The following is a 15,068-nucleotide window of genomic DNA, read 5'->3' as shown; positions in this document are numbered from 1 at the left end:
GCAGCAAGGACCCTAGTGCTCAGAGCACTGGCCTGTCCATGGTGCAACCTGCTAACGGGCACAATACCATGAGGAGCAATGAGGCAGGAGAGACAGAGTGCAGCAGACTCAGGCCCTTCCACTTACAGATCTCCTCATACCTCAGTAGTCTACTCATTCCCAGGGTGCAGGATTGTCCCCCTTGCTTTATAAGTCCCCAGGGTAGCTCCAAGGCCACAAGTTTCCTGATTTGGCTTGGGCCACCACTGAAGGTCCAAGGACTAAGGGAGCAATCCTCCTTACATCAGGGTCACCTGCTCAGGGTCACCTGGCTGTGTGCCATGCTGCCTGGACAGAAGGGGGCAGGTTCCTTCCAGTAGTTTATGTCAAGGTGGTCTGGTGAGTCTGGTGCCCAGGGGCAGCCCTGGAGCTCCATTTATCATGTTTTGGGTGGGTGGGTGGTCAGCCTTTCTCCAGAAGATGTGGCCTCTGGGGGTAACTATGGCTCCACACTGGGCCTGGTGGTGGCTGGGCTGATGGATCCACCCTTGGGGCCCAGGCCTCCTTCACAGCACTTCGGTTCTCAGGTCCTGTTGTTCTGATGAAAGGAAGGGATGGTACCAGGATGAAAAGGGGACAAGCACAAAGAGCCTCAAGGGACAGGGGTCCCGAGAGCTGGGGCAAAGATGCTCAGGCTCTCCTCGGCAAGGCACATTTGGACTTGGGCTGTGGGGGCCCCGATGGTGACTGGCACGGAACAGGACGGCAAGACCAAGCCAAGGCAGGTACTCAGGTGTACACTCAGAGCCACTAAGACATTCAATGTTCATCTCCATCTCAAATGCACAGAACTGCCCTTCACCCAAGAACCTCGGAGGCTCTCAGAACTGCTGCCTGCTGGAGCCATTTCCAAAGTGCCGCCATTCCTGGTCCTGCATCCCCACCTTTCCCTCATGCCCACTGAGGCTGTTGAAGTTCTGGCTGTCTTCACTGACCATGTGGGTCAGGTGCTGGGCTCTGCTGACAGGTGGGTGTGTCTTCCCTGCCTAGGGGATCCCTTCCAAGGAAGGAGGCCTTCCAGCCACTGTAAGCAGCACCTACAGCACGTACTTGGAGCACTGACATGAGAAACTCCTTCATTAATTTACTCACAGATGAAAAGACTAAAACACATCAGCAGATTAAACTTCGGGCTAATTCATAAGGCACTCTGCAGTGGCAAAGGGCAGAAATGGGGGAAGGGTGCACGCGCAACGCATCCAAGAGTGCCTCCCTCCACACGTCCCAACACCAGAGTGCCATGAATGGCCCTCCAGACGTGGTCCTCAGGGCCCGACCTGGCTGGCTACGTGAGCACCGGGTCCTCGATGCCATGGTCAGGGTTGCAGGTAAAAGCGATGGTGATGGCATAGCGGGTGCCCCAGAGGACCTTCTCCACCCGGTGCAGGTTCTCAGAGCCCGAGGTAAAGAAGGAGACTCGACCTGGAGGGAGAGGAAGAGAGGTGACCTCCAAGAGCATACATATAGGGACCTTCTGAGAACATGGCCATCATCACAATGAAACTGGGTGAGCTGGAGAAACCTCCCACCATGAATACAACCATGCTGGGCCAGCTGGAGAAACCTACCCCAGGCAACTGCTACCACAGAAGCCAAGGGAGAATGGAGCACCCCCTGTCCTCCCTGACTACTGGATTCTCTGTGGTAGGGAAGGTAGAGGAAGGAACTACAGACAGGGGCCTGAGGCTCTCCAATGCCTTCTAGCTCTGGCAGGTAGAGATAAAAGCCAGTTATAGAGGACAACAGCATTACCCTAGCAACCCAGAGAGGCATGTCAAAATGGGAACCTTCTGAGGCTGGAGAGATGGCTCAGAAGTGCATAAATTTTTTTTTTTTAATCTGTCTGGGTGTATTGCCTGCATGTAGGTAAGTGCACCCGTGTTGTGCAATGCCCGTGGAGGACAAAAGAGGCTTTCAGATCCCCTGGGAATGAAGTTATGGACAGTTGTTAGCTGCCATGTGGGTGCTGGGATTCGAACCTGGGTCTTCTGCAAGAACAGTGTTTTTAACCGCTGAGCCATCTCTCCAGCCCTTAGAATTTTAATTTAAAATAAAACAGGGGCTGGAGAGATGGCTCAGCAGTTAAGAGCACTGACTGCTCTTGCAGAGGACCCAGGTTCAATTCCTAGTGCCCACGTGGTGGCTAACAACTGTCTTTAGCTCCAGTTCCAGGGGATCCAACAGCCTCTTCTGTCCCCTGCGGGCATTTCAGGACTTTGCAGGACATGGGTGCACTTATACACATGCAGGCAATACACCCAGACACATAAAATAAAAATAATAAATAAAATATTTAAAAATAAGGCCAGGCATGGTGGCACATGCCTTTAAATCCCAGCACTTGAGGCAGAGGCAGGCAGATCTCTGTGGGTTCAAGGCCAGCCTGGTCTACATAGTGAGTTCCAGGACAGCTGGGGCTACAGGGAGACCCTGTCTCAAAAAGACCAAAAAAAATAAATAAATAAATAAACACATCCCGCCCCCTTGTAGCGTTGAGGCTGCGCAGGGTGAGACGCCCTGGGCTTGGGAGTACCTCCAAACCTCTGTTCCAAGAGAGTTCCATGTTTATTTGCTTGAACATCTAACTGAGCTTGTGCATATTTTACGGTAAATGCTTGCTGCTAAATGTTGCACTCAGCTTTGCAACCTCATGAGGAACACTGAGATTTGGAAGACACTACCCCATATCCTGCCAGTTCCAAATGTTCCTTGACGATGACGTTTCCCTTAAGGCCACCACAGGAAACTGCATTCTTTCCTTTCTATTGGAACAGAGGCACAAGGATCACAAGTTCAAGAGCAGCCTAGGCTATATAGTGAGACCCTGCCCCAAAAAGAAAAAAAAAGGGCAAAAGAATGAAAGAATGGGGTGGAGGGAGGGGAGGGAGGGGAGGGAGGGAGGTAGAGATGGGGATGCAAGATGGAAGGAAATCCCTTATCAACATAGACGTTAACATTCAGTGACAATAACTTTAAAAAACGAAGGCACCAAACGTGGTTGCTCACCTGTAATCCCAGTACTCAAGAGGCTGAGGCAGGGCAATCTGGCGTTCTAGGCCAGCCTGGCTACACCGTGAGACTCAGTCTCAAAACAAAACAACCAGGGTCTGGAGAGATGGCTCAGCAGTCAAGAGCACCTGCCGCTCTTGCGCAGGAGCTGGTTTCGGTTTCTAGCACCCACATGGAGGCTCAGAATCACCCCTAACTCCAGTTCTAGAAGATCCAGTGCTGTCTTCTGGCCTTCATGGGCACCAGACATGCACATGGTGCACCTGCATGCAGGCCAAACACTCATACACATAAAAAACAAAAATAAATGAATCTTTTTAAAAAGATCAGTAAACAGTGAGGCCTCAGGGTATAGCTCCATGATACAGCACCTGCCTAGCATTCATGAGACCCTGGGTTCACCCCCAGCACCACAGTGAAGAAAAAGGTAAAAATGAGGTTGACAGTTGAAAACCTGCGTCCTTAGAGGGTGGGGAGAGCTGGAAGGGGGAAGGGGGGAGATGGAAAACACAGTGTGGATGCTTCTGCTAAATCCCAAGAGACGACCAAGTGGATTTTTTATTTAAAAAGATAACATATGGTTGGGTTTATCATGCATTTGAGTAAAATATACAAAAATGAAAACTCAAAGGTTGACAGGGGACAGAGGCCAGGCACAGGATTTGGCACCTGTGAGGTGGAGTGGTGAGGTGCAGGTGGGCAGCCAAACGCCATGATACTCCACTTTGAATTTTCCATAGATTCACTACAACTCAAAACAAAATCTCCGCAGAAATTAACAAGTAGACTCTAAAATTCATTTGGAAACAAAGCCAAATTTTGGGAGAACAAAAAAAAAAAGACTTTTAAAAGGGAAAAACAAGGAAGGGCTCCATGGATTTCCTCGACGGGAAAGCTATCATGACCAGGACGTGGTAGCATCTGCAGGGGCGTGCTGTGAGCAGAATGCTGCACAGGGGCACCCAAGGATGGAACCACGGACACAGTCCACAAAGCCGTGACAAAAGCTTCAACATCACCTGATAGGTAAGATGCTCTCTTCAAAAATGACATAGAAACACCTGGAAACCCACATGTAACAAGTGAACACCAGTTCCAACCTCACAGCACGTGCCAATATTATCTCTACAGGCATCAGAGACATAAATGCAAAAGGTAAAAACCATAAAATCTCTACAAATAAACATGAGAAACATCCCTATGATCTTAAGGTGGCAAATATTTCTTAGGCATTATTCAAAAGCATGAACCATAAAAGAAAAAAATCATTAAGTTGGGCTTCATATAAGAGGTAAAGCTTTTTTCCTTTAAAAGATATAGTTAAGGACCTGGAGGGATTGCTCAGTGGTTAAGAACACTGGCTGCTTTTACAGAGGACCTGGGTTCGGTTCCCAGCACCCACATGGCAGCCAACAACCCTCTATACTCCAGGTCCAGGGCTCTCACACCTTCTGGCCTCAGAGGGCACCTGCATGCACATGGTGCACATAAACTCACGCAGGTAAACACTCATACACATAAATAGGAATAAATAAATATTTAGAAAGATACACTTAAGGAGTAAAGCACAAGTATAACCCCAGCACTTAGGAAGGGAAGGCATAGGGATCATAAGTTCAAGATCAGTCTCAGCTACATGAAACCTCGTCTCACAAAAGACTGAAAGAGAGAGAGAGGGAGAGAGGGAGAAAGTGGGCTCGGGTAGAAACGTTGTGCTGCTGGCTGACCGACAGGAGCCCAGCGGGGCAGGGCAGGAAGCTGCAGAGCACACAGCTGCAGGGCACATGGCTTTAGCACCACCCATCTGTGGGGTCCCGTCTTCCCATACTGCCTGTGCAGGAGCCCTGGGCTGCAGCCTCTGGTGACCTGAGGGACAGCCAGCTGACAGGAGGAGGCTCAGATTGCAGGACCCAGTCCCACACACTGCACAGATGGCTCCACAGTCTATTGGCTGCAGAATGTAGCTTACCACTGCCTGAAAATAGTCAGTGTCACCACCTCCCTTACTGCTCACAGACTCTCAAACACCAAACAACAGTGATAATGCAGACACAGGCCAGCTCAGGCTTCAGACTTCATTCACTTTGTTTTTTAATTATTATTTTTATTTTGTGTGTATGCGTGTATTGCCTGCATGTAGGTAAGTGCACCCGTGCCATGCAGTGCCCTTGGAGGTCAAAAGGGGCTGTCGGATCTGCTGGGACTGGAGTTACAGGCAGTTGTTAGCTGCCATGTGGGTGCTGGGATTCGAACCCAGGTCTTCTGCAAGAACAACCAGTGTTCTTAACTGCTGAGCCATCTCTCCAGCCCCCAGACTTCATTTACTTTTAATGAACTCCACCTAACTCTGGTAGCTCAAAGGTCTGTGTCATTGAAATGACAGATATGCGAGAGGTTGTGGGGATTGCAAGATGGCAGGACCCTCATCAACAAACTCACAACATAAGCCCCAGCATGTCAGCCTCAGATCAGACACAGGGACAGACCAACAAGGACCTACCAAGGACTGCCCTGGTGCCTGTTATGCAACTGAGCAAGGACAGCTCCAATTCTCAGGATCAAGGTCTGGGTGATACCCCCCTTCCCTGGCAAGCACTGTCTGACGGTCACCCTTTTCCTTAAAGCAGGCCTGAACTCAGCAACTGAGAAACCAGTCCACAAAGTGACCCAGGTTTCCAGAGTCCTGCACATCCCCCTCATACATCACAGCCCTGGGTGACAGGTGACAGCAAAGCCTCAATTGTTCAGTCCATGAAGTACTTGGACCTCTCAAGAGTGACCATAATAATGTCCTGGGTTGCAGCCCAGGGTGGGAGCAGGAAAGAGTTGACTGACCACACTCTGCGATTCCAGAGAAAGGCCTGACAGCAGTCTTTGCTGACCTGGGCCATGGGCCCCGCCACATAGTCTAGCCAGCAGTGTGATTTATGGCAGGCCCAGGGCCATGTGGGATGAGCCCAAACTTTGAGGGTTGGAGAGTAAGGGCAGCCATGTGGGGGCAGCCACACCCACATGACCAACATCCAATAAAAATCCTGGACACCAAGGCTCAGTGAACGCCCTGGCCAGCAGTACCCCATGTGTGTGTGTCACATATTACAAGAGCTAGGATCCATGGGTAAGGATGGCGGGAAACTTGCCTGGCTCACTAGGACACTGCCCCTAAGCCTCCTCCCTCACAATGAACTTTATAGTGAACTTTGGGTGTATGTGAATCACTGGGTGTTTCCTGAGTCCTGAGTCCTCATAGTGAGTCACTGAACCTGAGGGGATGATCCTGGGGCTACTCTATCAGCCTGACCTCCCACAGAAGTGCTAGACTAGACCTATGGGGAGAGAAGACGGAGGTCTGGCCCAACTGACAGCAGCAAGGCCAGGGCAGAGTCAGATTGTTCTTGAAGACCACACTGGAGGTGTAAGTCAGTACCTAGGGACACTGGGTTCAAGTGCTGGCCCTAGGGCTGGAGGCCACAGTGGGAGGCTGAGCTGGGATGAGAGGGCCAGCTTAGCATGCCCTTTATACAGCCAGGAATAGCTCAGCTATACACCCAGGGGGACAGGTAAGGGCAAAGAGGGGATAGCAAATATTGATGGGAGGACAGGATGGAGGAAGGTCTCCTGGGACCCGAGAATGCTGGTTGCCAAAGTCGAGAGAGAGAGAGAGAGAGAGAGAGAGAGAGAGAGAGAGAGAGAGAGAGACCTATTACAACAAATCAACAAACCAACAAGGTGCTTCCTGTCCTCCCAGGCCACCCTGAGCAGGATGCATGGGGTGGAAGAGTGCTTACTTCTCAGCCTGGCAGCTTCTGTCTGACCCCTGAGCCTCAGGAGAAGCAGTCAGTCCAAGCCCCTCAGAGTGAAGGCCCGCTCAGTCCCCTGTAGCTGAATTCCCATCTGGACACATCAGGCAGGTGGGCCCCGGACAGCATGTGGTAGTCTGTGGACACAGGAGGAGGCTGCTGCAGCTTCCCATGGCCACACTCCTGGTCCAACATCAGGGCCTGCTGCCTCCCTGTGAAAAGCACCCCAGGGCCTCCTTTTCCTTCTTTAGAGGGCTGGAGGAGGCTCTGCAGGCCACCCCTTGGTTTTGCTGTGAGGGCTCCTGTCCTCCCTGCATGGCTGCATGGATGAAAGGCATCTGTCTGCAGCAGTTCCCTCATGCTTCCTTGGGCCCCATCCCACTTAAGTCATCTGAAAACTGCAGGGGACACTGTGAATGTGACCCCTCTGGAGGGGGAAGGACCAAGGACAATGATGGCCGGTCCCCTGCTCTGTGACAAAGGCCATGTGTGCAGAATGGAGACCGGCCTGAGCCCAGGAGCCTCAGAAAAATTCCTACCACTCCTCCCTCAGTCACTTCCCAGTTCTGAGGGAAGGAGGTACCAAGCTCTGTAGGATACCAGGTGGAGCATCAGGTAGGGCAGCTCCAAGAGGACATGAGAAAGGAACCACTAGGAGGCTGGGGGGGCCCCAATGTCATGGACGTAGACCATTGTCATGAATTTAGGGAATACAAATGAATTTTAGTATTGGTGAAATAAATACTTGTCTTTTCTACAGGCTCTAAAAGTGAGGTGGTGGGGGTGTCTCTCACAGGACCAACACTGCTGGTATGCTTTGTTTATTAGATACAGCCAGAGCTGACAAATTCCATCAGCCTTTACTCCTGTCTGGGGGGCAGGCTGAGTCATGACCACCAAACAGCCCTGGACAGGCCCCTCCAGCCTCCAGATGGGACCCCCTTGTGCCTGGAGAGATCCTTGCTCCCATTAGGGGCCCTGAGTGGTGGGTGGTAATGCTCCCACAGCTTACATCAACCCCCACGCAATGGCCAACTCTTACCCTCACTCCAGGCTCCTCAGTTCCAACCTGCAGAGTGACTGTGGCAATACCAGGCCAATCACTGTTCTGCTCAGCCACACGGAGGGTGCCCCACATACAGCTCAGGGACCAGCACTGGTTCCTGGACCCTCCTGTGCCCAAGCGGGGACCTGGCTTGTCTCTGATGTCGGCTCTAAACCCATCCACAGTGACTCACGCTACACTGATGGTGTCCCTGACCCCAGCTGCCTATTGCATGAGGCCATTGGCTGCCCCCTACAGAGGACCCCAAGTTCAGCTCCCACAGCTGGCGGCTCACAATTGCCTAGTACTCCACTTCCAGATGTGATGCCCCTTCTGGCATCCATGGGCACTACCCTCATGCACATACCCACATTCAGACGAACACAAGAAATTTTTCAAAGTCATGTTCATGTTCAACACCATTGCAAGGAGTGTCTGACCCATGGTCCAAGAGGACTTTCTGAATCACCTTGTATAGACAGCCTTACTGCTCAGATGGATCTGTCAACAAGCAGGGAAGAGGACCACTTAGCAGGTGACAGTGACACACAGGATAGGTGGGACATGGTACATGTAACACGCTGGTGCAACAGTTATGTATATCTTTGCGTCTCAGCTGTCTGGGCCAGTAGTGAGGGCCACATCTTAGGAAGGTGGGCCAACCTATTCCTGTACTTTCCCACATGGGACCAGAGTCCCCAAAGCTATCACGTGTCCACCAGGACCAAGGCTCAGGCTCTACCTCCCATGAGGACCTGGGTTCAAGCTCCACTTCCCCACCAGGACCTACACTCGGGCTTCCCACAAATTAGGCAGGAAGGAACAACTGTCTGCTCAGCAAATGCTCCCTGGGGGGCACTATGCAGCATGGTTCTGAGGGCTCTGGAGCTGCAGGGCAAAGCTCAGGGAGATGAGCTCTGAGGCTGTCCCACATGCCATGCAGGACACAGTAGGATAACCATCACTTAACCCTTATTTTCACTGCCTTTACTCTGTGGAGCTAGGGTTGGAGCAGGGCACAGGGCTTCGTGAATGTAAACCAAGCACTCACCACTGAGCTGCTCCCCAGTGGCATCACCTAATCTTAAATTGACAAGTCCTTTCAAGAAGGGCATTAAAGCTGGCATGGTAGCATACACCTTTAATACCACCACTTGGGAGCCTAGAGGCAGACAAATTTCTGTGAGTGCAAGGCCAACATGGTCTACACAGCAAGTAAGTTCCAGTCAGCCAGGAGGGGTGGGGGCACTGAGCATGCAGAAGAGGCCGGCGCACACCTAAGTGATGACACGGAGTTTGGCTCAGTCATGCACTCACTTACGTTGACCTTAGACAACTGGGTGACAAAGCTGGTTTCCGGCTGTCATGACCACAGGGGGACTCAAGACAAATCCAGCATCAAGTCCAATGGATGAAGAGTTGATACTCCACAAATGCAGGGTCTCCTGGAGTAAAACCCACCTTACCATGGCACCGTGGTGTGTGTGGGGGGGGGTATGAACATACACAAATGTCACCATGCTGAGCTATCGGCCTGTGCCCATCCCCATCCACCAGCCTACATGTCCTACCAGCTCTGGGTTCCACTGTCTTGTTGAACCCTTCCTCCATGAACACAAAGCGTCCTCCACCGAAGTCTTCCAGGTAGTCTGACAGGTAGAGCAGTGAGGTGTAGTCAAAGGAGCCATAGGTCACCTGTGAGGCGAGGAGGGAGGTAGCAGATCAGACCTCTCATGCATGAAGAATGAGACCCAGAAAAGTTGGGTGTAGAGGTGGGAAACAGAACAGAAGCTGGTGTGGACTGGCTGCTGCGCTGAGGCACAGCAGTGTGGACAGGGCACTATCTGCAGGGAAAAGCACAATCATTTGTCATCAGCGATGGGGCAGCCCCAAACACTGTGTAAGATGAGGTGACATGTACACGGTGTATGGCTACTTTCAACCAGTTGTCAGTGCACTGTCAGTAGCCCTGAGCACACTCACCTTGCTGCACAGCCATCCCCACCCTCCATTCCAGTCTCTGCATCTTCCCAAACAAAACCCTTGTCACACTGATTCCTAACTCCCTTCCTTGTCCCTGGCACCCAACATTCTGTGCTCTCTCGGTGAACCAGCTCAGTGGCTGGTAATTGTGTGTGTGTGTGTGTGTGTGTGTGTGTGTGTGTGTGTGTGTGTGTGTGTGTGAGACTCGCATGCTCCCACGCGCTCGGGCGCTATTTTTTGAGCCAGCTCAGTGGGTGGTAATTGTGTGTGTGTGTGTGTGTGTGTGTGTGTGTGTGTGTGTGTGTATGTGTGTGTGTGACTGGCATGCTCCAACGAGCTCAGGAGCAATCTTTCCATGTTCATCCATGCAGGACCCTCACATCCCCAGAGCATACACAGCACAGATTCACTCTGGGGCCATGATGTGGACCTGAGGAGTACTGCCAATGCTGCCTGAGCCTGCGCCATCAGGAATTAGCACTGGGCTCGGGGTCCAGGTGTGGGGAGCTGGTGAGTTTCCTGAGGCCTCGTAGCCTTCCCCACAAGAGGTGGCACCCACCCCAGGAATGGAGGCCTGTGCCCAGGGTCCCCATAGAGCCAGTGCTGAGGGCAGGAGGAGCTACCCTTCTGTCCCACACAGTCCTGCCACATCACGGGACAGAGACAAGCCATCTGAAGCCAGTGTGAGGGGACAGAACTGCACCCAGGGCCCTTGTGCTCAGCACACTTGGCCACTTCTCACTCAGAGGCCTCTGCACACCAGGAGCTCTCCACACCAGTCCTCACCCAGGTGAGGAGCCCAGGTAAGACAGATAACAAGACAACAAAGCATCTGCATTCAAGAAAACATAGTGGACTCTACACTTAATAACAGATCAGATCATTTGTTTTATATCAAAGTGACGAGAACATGGGAAACCTATGCTGCAGCTAGAAACATAAAAATAACAGAAACACAGAGATATGCTGGTGTGGTGATGCACATCTTTCCCCCAGCACTCAGGAGGCAGAGACAGGTGGATCTGTAAGTTCAAGGCCAGCTTGGTCTGATTCTGAGTTCCAGCTACACAGGGAGACCCTGTCTCAAAAAAAAAAAAATCAGGAGGTTATTTAACAAGAAATACAGAAGGGCAAGGCAAGAGCCTGTAGGCCCAGTGCATGGGAGGTAGAAGCAGGAGGATCATGAGCTCAAGGCCAGCCTCAGCTACATAGTAAATTTGAGGCCAGCTTCGGCTACATGGGGCAGAGCTACATGAAATCCTGCCTCAAAAAAAGTACTGTGTAGCTTGGTGGCACACATCTTAACCCCAGCACTGGGAAAGCAGAGGTAGAGGCAAGCAGATCCCCCGAGATTGAGGCCAGCCTGACCTACATAGTGAGTTCCAGACCAGCCAGGGCTCTAGGGAGACCCTGTCTCAAAAAACAAACAAACAACAGATTAAATCTATATATTCATAGCAAAAAGCAAGCTCAGTGTGGAGCACACACCTATAATCCCAGCACTCAGAAACCAGAGGCAGGAGGACTGTCACATTTGAGGTCAGCCAGGGCTCCACCCCACCACCACCAGAGAGAAAGAATAATGATAACACTTCTGTAAAACTATGAAGCCATGAAGAATTGGTATCACTTTTATCTTTTGGCTAAGATCAAGTAAGAAAGGAATTGGAAAGCTATATGGTCGGTTCCCAACAGCAGTTGCTGCTAGCCAGAAGAGTGGTGTGGAAAGCACGGTAACTCAGGGACACTCCAGCCAGTGAGATGGCTCAGCGGGGCAAAGGTGCCTAAGTGCAAGCCTGGCACCTGAGCCAAAGCCCCTAAATCCACGTAAAGGTGGTAAAGGTGGAAGGAGGGAATGAGATCCACAGAGCTGTCCTCTAGCCTACAGACACAGACACAGACACAGACAGACACAGACACAGACAGACACAGACACAGACACACACACAGACAGACACAGACACAGACAGACATAGACAGACACACACATAGACACACACACACACGTGTAATAACAATAAATTTTTTTTTTTGGTCTTTTTGAGACAGGGTCTCCCTGTAGCCCCAGCTGTCCTGGAACTCACTATGTAGACCAGGCTGGCCTTGAAGTCACAGAGATCCGCCTGCCTCTGCCTCCCAAGTCCTAGGATTAAAGGCGTGTGCCACCACGCCCGGCTCAACAATAAATATTTTTAATTAAAGGACGTTACAATTTTGTATTAAATACCTAGTTTTCATTAAAAAGAAATGAACAGGGACAGCGAGATGGGTCAATGGGTAAGGTCCTTGCCATGCAAGCCTGACAACCAGAGTTCAGTCTCTGGAGCCCATGTGAAGGTGGAGGGAGAGAACCAGCTCCACAAAGCTGTCCTCTTACCTCCACTCACACACTGCGGGATGCACACCCCTGCCACACAACACTAATAAATAAAAGGTTTTGTTTGTTTTTGTTTTGTTTTTTTGAGACAGGGTCTCCCTGTAGCCCCAGCTGGCCTAGAACTTGCTATGTAGACCAGGTTGGCCTTGAACTCACAGGCCTCTGCCTCTTGAATGCTGGAATTAAAGGCATGTGCCATCATGCCCATTTATAAAGTTTTTTTTTTTTTAAAAAAAAAAGGGGCATAGCAGGTGCTGACCTGCTGATCAGGGAGCTCTGAACAAGGCCACTGGCTTCATAATACAAGTTGCTGTCAGTGGTTTGAGTAACAGAAAGAGAAAACAGCTGCAAACCTTCTAAAACACAATTTTTAAAAATATTTTATTATTTTTATTTTATCTGTATGAGTGTATTGCCTACATGTATGTGAGTGCACCCGTGTCGTTCAGTGCCTCGGAGGTCAGAAGAGGGGTTCAGATTCCCCTGGAACTAGAGTTAAGGACAGTTCGTAGTCACCATGTGGGTGCTGAGAATTGAACCTGGGTCCTCTGCAAGAGCAGTCAGTGCTCTTAACCGCTGAGCCATCTCTCCAGCCCCCTAAAACACAATTCTTTAAAATAATAGCACACAGGGGACTGGAGAAATGGCTTAGCAGTTAAGAACACTGGTTGTTCTTGCAGAAGACCCAGGTTTGAATCCCAGCACCCACACGGCAGCTAACAACTGTCTGTAACTCCAGTTCCAGGAGATCCGATGGCCTCTTCTGTCCTCGGCAGGCATTGCAAGACATGGGTGCACTTACCTACATACAGGCATAACACTCATACACATAAAATAAAAATAACAAACAAACAAAAGAATGGAACACAGCAGATTTGTTTTCACACACAAAAGAAATTGAAGGCTGGGTGTGGTGGCACACGCCTTTAATTCCAGCACTCCGAGGCAGAGACAGGCGGATCTCTGTGAGTTCAAGGCCAGCCTGGTCTACATAGTGAGTTCCAAGACAGCTGGGGCTACAGAGAGACCTTGTCTCAAAAAAACCAAAAAAAAAAAAAAAAAAAAATTTAAAGAACCCTAAAATCTGGTGGTTGTGCTGACATGTACAGGTGAGGACTTCTGGGAAAGGGTGAAAGATATACTTTTATCCTTACATTCTGCCACTTTTAGACCTGGGTGAGTACATTACTATTCAAACAACCAAGCTTAAAATGCAACATGCTGGCTAGACGTCATGGTGGCACAGTGCCCCACAGAAGACTGCAGCAGTCACCCAGATTTCTACCCAGCTCTGCTTCATAAAGCAAAGATCTTATTCACTAGAAAACATAAGTCGGGGCTGGGGAGATGGCTCAAGGGTTAAAAGCACTGACTGCTCTTACAGAGAACCCAGGTTCGATTCCCAGCACCCGCATGGAGGCTAACAGCCATCCGTAACTCTAGTTCCAGGGAAATCCGATGCCTTCTTCTGACCTCAACGGGCATTGCACAACACGGTGCACTTAAACACATGCAGGTGATACACTCATACACATAAAATAAATTAATTAATTAAAAAAAAATAAACCCACAAGCCAATGGATGCTCCACTGGTTCCCTGACAGACAGGCAGGATTAGTCTTTTGTCACAGGGAGTTGGGAAGACCGTAAAGTCACTGTAGTGAGTGATCACATTCTACCAAGCAGAGACTAGACGTGAACGGACAGAAATTTCACAGCTCAACAGAAAGTGCAGGAAGCCAGGCACACCTGTGCAAGCCTGTGAACCCAGCACTCCAGAGGTAGAGGAAGGAGGATTGGGAATTCGAGCTCATCCTCCACTGCATAGCACCTTTAAGGCCAGCCTGGGCTACAGGAGGCCTTATCGCAAACAAAACAGTAACAACAACAAAAAGAACCAAATGGAAGTTTTCAAGCTGAAAAACACACTGGATTGGCTCCAAGCTGAAGGGAACAAGGGGGCGCAGTGTGGGCCTAGGACAGAGGGCAGAGCACACCTGGAAGACAGGACTAAGGAAGTGGAGTCTCGGGAACACACTTCAAGCTCTGTGATTTGTCGCTGAGTCCCAGGAGGAGATAAAGATTGGTGCAAAAAAATGTATCTGAAGAATGAATACCCAAAAACATTCCATGTTTAGTAAGACTAAACTACATAGATAAGAGAAATCAGTCCTTCCCCCTCATGTGTGCACACACCTGTTTCATGCTAAGCTCATACTCCACCACTGAACACTAGCCCAGCCTCATTTGAAAGCTTTTAAAAGGCATTTAAAACTGCACATAGAGGGGTTGGAGAGACGGCTCAGTAGTTAAGAGCCCTTGTTGGTTTTGCAAAGATCCCAAGTCCTGTTCCTAGTACCCAGGACACAACTACCTATAATTCCAGTTCCAGAGGGATCCAACACCTCTGGCCTCTGAGGGCACCTGCACACATGTGCACATACCCACACACATATATACAAATAAGAACACTGAGGAAGACCCGGGTTGAAATCCCAGCACCCACATGGCAGATAACTACTGTCCGTAACTCCAGTTCCAGGGGATACAACAGCTTCTTCTGTCCTCCGCGGGCACTGCACCACACAGGTGCACTTATCCACATGCAGGCATAACACTCATACACATAGAATAAAAATAATTTTTAAAAAAATCTTGCACATTGGGAAACACCGCTGTGCTGGATAGCTTTAGTGTCAACGTGACACACCTGGGTTGAGGGAGCCTCAATTGGGGAATTGCCTCTATTGGACTGGCCTGTGGCCATGTCTGAGGGGCATCTTCTTGATGAGTGATGTGGGAGGGCCCAGCCCAC

The 15,068-nt window shown here is 50.3% G+C and overlaps 1 protein-coding gene across 4 annotated transcripts in view; it reads right to left on the bottom strand.

The window, feature by feature from the left end:
• Window positions 1-1,103: 1,103 nt before the first annotated feature.
• Window positions 1,104-15,068, bottom strand: part of Ogfod3 (2-oxoglutarate and iron dependent oxygenase domain containing 3) — a 32,356-nt gene continuing 18,391 nt past the window's right edge. For 2 of the 4 annotated variants that reach the window (XM_008839657.3, XM_008839659.3), the window contains exons 8-9: window positions 9,465-9,588; window positions 1,104-1,461 (exon numbers count right to left, since the gene is read on the bottom strand). In XM_008839657.3, the coding sequence (XP_008837879.1) occupies window positions 1,325-1,461; window positions 9,465-9,588 (261 nt within the window). In that variant the 3' untranslated portion in view covers window positions 1,104-1,324. Of the gene's footprint in view, window positions 1,462-6,836; window positions 6,986-9,012; window positions 9,339-9,464; window positions 9,589-15,068 lie in introns of those variants that run through there. The other 2 variants (XR_607491.3, XM_029566742.1) reach the window with 2 other exon arrangements.

The sequence above is a fragment of the Nannospalax galili genome, unplaced genomic scaffold, assembly GCF_000622305.1.
Source record: "Nannospalax galili isolate Female #2095 unplaced genomic scaffold, S.galili_v1.0 scaffold679, whole genome shotgun sequence".
In the NCBI taxonomy this organism is placed as follows: Eukaryota; Metazoa; Chordata; class Mammalia; order Rodentia; family Spalacidae; genus Nannospalax; species Nannospalax galili.
Note: the sequence above shows the minus strand (reverse complement) of the source record. Positions and strands in the feature narration are given on the sequence as shown.